This window comes from Bombus impatiens, unplaced genomic scaffold, assembly GCF_000188095.3.
Source record: "Bombus impatiens unplaced genomic scaffold, BIMP_2.2 scf_0543, whole genome shotgun sequence".
NCBI classification, from domain to species: Eukaryota; Metazoa; Arthropoda; class Insecta; order Hymenoptera; family Apidae; genus Bombus; species Bombus impatiens.
Window position 1 is genome coordinate 969,840 of NT_176962.1, and position 7,812 is coordinate 977,651.

A 7,812-nucleotide genomic window follows, 5' to 3' on the forward strand; every position below is an offset into this window, starting at 1 on the left:
CGCCACCGATACCATCAGCTGCCAGAACATAAACAAAAAAGAAGGGCGAACGTTAAGAAAGAAAAGTGAAAGACGCGATAATCATAATGAAATATAACAGAAAAAAAAAGAGATTTAAGCGTCGCCGGTCGAGTAAAAGCGATAACAATTCAGTGGCGTATGGATATTAGTACAGTTGTTAAGTGGGAAAGATACGCCCCACAGTTTTACGGCTTGCGTTGAATCGGAGCGCAATTTGGAACGAGGACAAGGAGATCTCGTTGCTTCTATGAAACTGTATGTACACTCTTGCGTAGTTCGATCGACCGAGTTATTCATAAAATGTGTTGGTCTATATCTAACAATTGGGAAATTATTTCCAATATTTGAGAAAATGCAACAGACAAATTTGGAGTTATATGTAGTATAAATATCATCTAGAATCATGTTATAGATCATTTCGACTCATCTGGTGCTACGTAAAAGGCTAAGATACTAAGACTAAATAATATAAATAAGGAAATGATTTATAATAAAAATACCCTAAAGTAATAAAAATAAAATTAAGTTTTAGAACTGTTTATGGAAAACATATATGAGGAAGATTATTGTCACAGATCCCCTGGCATTCCTCGATTGCATCCCTATTCGAATACCTTCTTTAGTATGCTATCGAAGCGAAACCTATCACAAGAAATTTCCTTTCAAACGTTTTACATTTCCCCGCAGCTAGAACGCAAAGTTCACGATTCGTCGAGAACTCAACGAAATGATAAAAATATCCATACTCGATACTTTCTTTGCTCGTGAGCTACTTTAGTTAGATACTGCGCATCGGAGGAGATTACGTAATATACAAGACCTGCCACGATTTATAACGCAAAGACACGTAAATCGATCGTGTCCTTTGAGATAAAGTTTCATCGGGAGAAAAGTGGGTCGTGATTCTTACGTGTTTCACTCGCTCCACTTCAGAGCTATAATTTAAACGACAACCAGCGATTCCATCATCTTCTTGCGTAACAAATCTGTCAAGAAAATGTACACTTGGCTTCTTTTAATCGAATATTGTTCACAGTCGAGGACTTCGTTTCGATGCTCTGCCATTTTCTCGACCTCGTGCGCCATGACACGAACAACGATACATTTTGCCGCTCCATCTAAATTTCGAGGTATACTATCCGCGTATATCTGTGCGTGGATTCGCGCAAAATCTTAGCAAGTGTCAATGGCAAGTAAACGAAAGGATCAGTGATCATAGAAGTTTTATCGTAGTGTTTTTTCAGTATTCGAATTCTGTTCAATAGCAGAGTGAAAAGAGAATGTAGGCCAAGAGGTAGAAAGAAAAAGATTGCGCACGACTAACCTTCCGGCAAATGGATACAAAAGGACACCGGGTGTACGCGGAGGTAATTGAGATGCGGAAGGTAACTGTTCAAATACGAGATCCTCGACAATTTCAATTATTGTCTTTGAAAGTATATAGACAAAGAGCCGGGAACGCGAGTATCGCATACATATACGTATTATACGTGCAAGAGATTTCACGATGAGAACATACAAGGAAGAATCGTTCTCAATAAAACGACAGAACCTGCTAATTCAGATGGAAGCGGTGCGTGATGATTATTATTGTACTCTCCTTTGTAGAATCCGAGGCAAACGTCGCAAAACGCGTATTTTCCTTTTCCCTTATCGCTTTAATCACCACTCTATGCGTACAACAGTCCCCCAGTACTCGCTCCCCTATTGTTCCCAGTATTTTCATTATTTACGGTAGAGAGCGAGTAACCATGTTTCAATTAACAGCAACATCTCTTTCCCTCGTCCTGATCCTTCGCTCGCTTACCCTCCATTGTCCCTCCACACCGGTTTATCTTTTCGTTCCGTTCTGTTTTCATCTTATGGTTCGACGCGACTTACCGACGTCGTTTCTTTGCGCTGTCTCCCTTCTTACGCTATACACAAAAATTGAACTACAGAGTGTGCAATTACCCCCGACTCGTCTTTCTCGTTGATCGCCGTTATTATCGTCATCGTTGCTCTCTGCGAGAAGAAGATTATGTACAACACCGTCGCCACGATATCAGCCGTAAGCTAAAGGACAAAAATACTTGGGTCTCTGTTGAACGGTTACCCGCATCGACGTACATTATACATGGAATTTATCCATACCGCGCGTTTAAACGATCGTATATGCATATATTTACAAGTCTATCAAAATAATCGTTTTCGCGATACGTCTGTGAAACACGACGATTAGATTACGTCGTGTCTAATTAAACGACAGGCCGACGTCGGACACAGGCATTCCGCATGCAGCATTTCTTTTACGGAAAACGAGGTTGTTCGCGGAGAAAAACGTTATCAATAACGACCAGACGCAAATGACGAATGCCTTTCACCTCTCTTTCTCTCTCTCTCTCTCTCTCTCTCTTTCTCACTATATTTCTCGCTGCCTCTTTCTCTCTCTTTGTATCATTACATGTTGCACGCTCTCATTAATCTTGCAACAGTCTTGGTCGATATTCGTTCACCCAGGATCGATGGCGCCTCATTTATCTGTCGACGGGATTACTGAACCTCGCCAGCATTACGGCCGACACGATTGTCTTAAAGTTAAATACACTCGCCATATATACGATTCAATTAATCTATTCCGTCCTTTAATTAGCGACGATACCCAGTTCCGAAACGGAAGCGAACGTATGTTTTCGAAGGAAATCGGAAGATTAATAGCTGCGGTGTTAACAATATCTAAATTGGATTTCGTTTCGGCGCTCCGTTTATCGGGGAAATTCCTTTGTTCACGGTTCCGTTGATTGATCTTCGTGTCAATATCAGCGATGATTTTGCCACGAAACATCGTATTACGTTGTACCACGAATACGCACACGAACAGAGACAGTTTGTCATACTCTAATTTTGAACTCTCGATATTTGGAGAAATTTTTTTTGAAAACAAAATGTTTTTAGACCTTCCTATTGGTAAATTTTGGGGTCAAAATGAGAGTAATCTATTCTTCATGGCCTATTGTTGCGTTTTAATTAAAAATGAATTCATTGTTCATAAATTTCCATTCATAGTTTCTAGTTCGCTGTTCAATAGAACGAGTTAAAGGATACTTCGCGGAAGAAACAAAGAACTCCGTTTTATTCAGTGTTTTTACTTTACGCACACCCAGTTACGCAATTTTTGCTGCAATGATATCCCTTTTTACGGTTAGTAATAAAACAGCCAATAGAAAAAACGACGGAACGTTTAGTTATATAACTTTCTACAATATTATTTCTTTTGTAGTAATAGCTAATTCTAAATGCAATTCTTCTTTTTATAGAATCGTAACCTTCTCGAAATGAAAAATATAAAAGGCGCCTATGAAATATGTATATTATATACTTTATAACATGTACATTTTCGTGATATCCTTTTATATTCTTACGATTGTTAGAGACCTTTCTTTGATTATCGTACCACAAGTATGTATTTTGTGATACTGAAAAAAATATACATATACTTTTTAATTAAATTACCTTTCTCTCCGCTTACTCTTTTTATAAAAATTAAATTGACCCCATCTACTCGATATGTATGAAGTGTTTGACCCTATCAAGAGTAACCCTGTTTAATATACACTGACTCGTGAAAATATTTGAACATTTTCCATAGAAAACATTTATGTGCATAATATTGTATGCTTTATGTAAAACACATCAAAATTTCATTAGCACCGTAATCAAACAGGCCTCAATATCCTTTGTATAATATATCTAACGTATTCGTACAAAATTTCCATGATTCTTCGAATGTTTTCTTGACCCCGTGTAAATTTACCATTCGCTCAAATAATTTTCTGGAATTTTAATCGAAACTTAAATTTTATTTAAAAACTTCCGCTCGACTCCGAACAAACGCGAAAGAAATATTTACGTAACATCAATCCTCGGAAAGTTCACAGTCGGAAACCCATTACTCGTTCGATTTCCTCGTTTCGTGTTCGTGTACGATGCACGCGAGCAGCAGTGGACGACCATCGAGCCTGGTTGATCGTCGAGCGTTTCGCGAACGTCTCGACGTAATCGCCGCTCGGAAGCTAACAAATGGTTAGTAGCTAGCACCTGGCCACGCACTGTTTAGTAATGTAAGCAGTGTACTGACCGAAGACTGAGTCGTTGTCGAGCAATGTACGGTTCAGCTCTGTCATCTCGGTGCCGTGCGACGTCACCGAAGGCGCTTCGTATCGTCTGGGTGGCTTCACCACGGGATTTATAGTCGTGATGAGGGACTTCTCCTGTTCACCGAGACCGTGGTGCTCCATCGAGGCGGCCTCTAAGCTCTTCTCGTCGTGCCTCGTTCGTCGGCGACGACAATAACACACGCAAAAGGACACGGTCACCACCAGAAGTAGCAACGCGGTCACGCCCAAACCGAGCGCGAGAGGCAGACTAATTATATTGTCCTTGCCGCCCATGGCGTCACCAGCGATAATCAGGGTCACGTTCTTCTCTGTATTTCCGCCCGGACTTTTCGCCAGACAGACGTAATCACCCTTGTCCGAAGAAATAACGTCCGGTATCGTGAGGTTCAGCCATTCGTGGCTCGATTTCAGGATGTAGTTTTTCTCTCCGTTGTGTCGTCTCGTATGATTGTTCAAGATTCTCGACCGATGTACCCAGGCCAACTGAAATACAAAAGTAAAACGATTGAAACATTTTATTAATCTTCGAATTTATGGTAATTGTGTCTCGATAATCTAAAATTGTTGTATCTTTGTTATCTTTGTTATCTTTGTCAGAAACTACATCAGAGGATTGTAATTTACTCAGATGGCAATAAAGTGTACGTACAAACGAAAAAATTCTAAGGATGTCCTTAATTTTCAGTTTTCGTGCTACGAAAAATTTAAAGGGCTTCGCTAACGTATGCAAAGGCTCGCCCAACTGCGTTCTTTTTTTGGTAGGACGTGATTTCAAAAGACGCAGGTTTCTCTTCGCAAACTTTTTCTCCTTCTCCTTTTCATACTTACCCATGTGTTATTCTCCGCAAGGACATTTTCGTTAAATCATAGAAATTTCGCCACACAGTTTTGAGTCAGTGGCTCACGCGGACCTTGTGCGAATTGTTGTGGAATATAATACGTCGAGGAAATAAATCGATATGGCGAGACAATGGACCTTTTTAAAAGATACCATTTTCGTTTAGTTATAACATTTTAATACAAAGTATTCATTTGTTTTATCACAAAAGACTTCTTTCAACAGATCTATTTTATAAACCCTTCGAAAATACCGAAAGTACTAACAATTACTAAGACATTCTCTACAAAAGAACGCATGTTCTTAACTTGTATCTTATCCAAGCGATTACGATTAAAATTACAAAACAGGAGATCATAGCCAATAAACGTTAAGAAAAAGATCTCTTCCACGGTGAGATCCGAAAACAATGTTGAGTCGGAGATCGTTTAGAAGCTTTCAGGCTAAGTTGCCTGAATGCGGGCTTAACCAGCGCAATCTTTCCAACGGATCTAACCTCCGCATCGAGCCAAATTGTATACTAAATAGCTTGTAAGCTACTGTAGATTAACGCAGTCAACATTTCTCGGACTTAATTGCGTCTTGCTTTACAATACTTCGCGGTGTGCATTCCGTCCTATTTTATCCTCGTCGTTTAACAGAGTTTCTCCCCATGCTATGCAACGAATAAAAATGCAAACGACGTATATACACGATATCATACCTGCGGTCGTGGGATCCCAGAAGCCTTGCACCAAAAGGTGACGTTGCCATTGCCAACCTCGACCTTCACTGATGGTCCTATCGTGAAGATTTCAGGTCGGCAAGCGAATTCGTCACTGCTGACTTCGTCCCACATCCTCCCTGCAAGGGTAGCTGGTTGCTGGCATGTAGTGGGTTTCGTATACAGCTTTCGTTCTATCGTCCAATCGCGAAATTTCTTCAGACGGCAATTGCAATTCCATGGATTGTTATGCAGCTCTAGGCTCCCAAGCTTTGGCAACGTCTCGAAGCTCTGCACCCTCAATACGCTCAGATTATTCCCATCCAAGGTCAACAATCGCAATTCCGGAAGATTACGAAAGGTTTCCTCCTCCACTCGCTCTAACTCGTTGTTAGACAGCATCACCTTTTGTAGATATGCGAGATCGTGGAACAAACCGTTTTCCAACACCTTAAGCTTGTTCTCGTTCAACAACAGTACCCTCAATCGTTGCGTCTCCCTGAACGTACCGGGATACAAGGTTTTAATGTTATTTCCTGATAAATCGATCTCAATCACGATCTTCAGGCCATTGAACGCGTCTGTATGGATCGACTCGATCTCGCATTTTCGCAGCACCAGCTTCTGAAGATTGACAAGATGCACCCGACTGAACGAGTCGTGCATCAGGTGCATGATACGATTCCCGGTCAAATCGAAGTTCTGAATCTCTGGCGACAAACTGCTGGGTATCTGCGTGAGATTCTGCTTGATGCATTCGGCGGTCTTCCTGCCGGAGATCCATCTGCACTTGCACGACGACGAACACAGCCCCGTCCAATATTCCTGGCTCCAACACACCACGACCACCAGTGTCGAGTAAAGTAACAGTTTCGCCGTTCTTAACTCCATCCCGAGGATTTCTGTTAACAAGAGAAACATGACGGGCTAGATTAGAACATGTTCAAGTGTGTACTGGTTACGGGCGCGTTACTCGTTCCGAAGGGTAGAAAGGGGTTGGATATATAATTTGGGGACGTAATCGCCCGTTTGTGTTAGCAACTTGGTCGTTTCACTAAGAGGTTTATATTAAAGTCTCATTGTCTCGTATTTTATCGTTCAGGACGGTAATTTGCTATCCATTGTCGGTAAAGTGGAGAATATAATAATAATAATAATAATAGTAATAATAATAATAGTAATAATAATAATAATAATTTAATTTAATTATTATTGATATTAATGACCTTTTTTCTTTTTTTCTTATATGCATTAATTTGTATGAGTACATGAACTAAAATCTACATGTACATAAAAATTTCTGCATATTCCAATCGCATAGATTTATACATTCTTGCTTACTAAATTTTAGGATCATTGTAACATTTTTTTCATTATTAAAAGCAAGTGAAACACTTGGGATTCTAACGGGGTCTTTTATATACAACATCCACGTAGATTCAAACTATAAAGTTCAGACAGCGCAATGCTCTGCACACCATCGTCAATTGGTACTTTTTGCATAGGTCGTAATCCAGTCGACGGATCTGCAGGGTATTAGCAGCGGGATTTTTAATTAAAAGCATTTTTAACTGGAAGGTTTACGCAAAACCTTCCTCTTCTCGGTCGTCGTGTAGTTGGAAAGCCGAGTAGCGCGATCAACAGGAGGAAACTCAACTTTCCCTGTTATCAGGGGAAGTCTACGAGTGCGGTTCTCTTGCGATGCTTCCGAGCCGTCAGCATCGGTTGCCATCTCCGTTAGTTGTGCTCTTTCACCCCCTTTTTTATCGTCTTTTTCTTCCACCCAGCCTTCCATTCTTTTTCATATTTTATTTTTTTTACCCTCTTATCCAGTAATACTCGGTCCGTTTTTTTCTTTTCTATATATATTACTTCATTCTGTTAATCTCGAAACTAGAAACTTGCGGTGGGCCAACTTAACGTACATTGTTAGCAATCTAACTTAATATCGTTTTGGTACACATTCGATCGTAGACGCCGCGCCGGATAGCTGAACTTAAATTAATACAATACGACGCCGAGCACACTTTACCCCTTTTATTATCATCCGGGAGTTCGAGGTTGTGCATCAAATTACTCTTTCTACCGGCGGG

At 40.4% G+C, this 7,812-nt stretch overlaps 1 protein-coding gene across 1 annotated transcript in view; it reads right to left on the bottom strand.

The window, feature by feature from the left end:
• The window catches only part of LOC100741110 (amphoterin-induced protein 1-like), a 336,260-nt gene that overhangs the window by 2,042 nt on the left and 326,406 nt on the right, over nucleotides 1-7,812 (bottom strand). The window contains exons 7-9 of the mRNA XM_033321946.1: nucleotides 5,720-6,621; nucleotides 4,093-4,661; nucleotides 3,455-3,476 (exon numbers count right to left, since the gene is read on the bottom strand). Coding sequence (XP_033177837.1) covers nucleotides 3,455-3,476; nucleotides 4,093-4,661; nucleotides 5,720-6,621 — 1,493 coding nt within the window. The remainder of the gene's footprint in view (nucleotides 1-3,454; nucleotides 3,477-4,092; nucleotides 4,662-5,719; nucleotides 6,622-7,812) is intronic.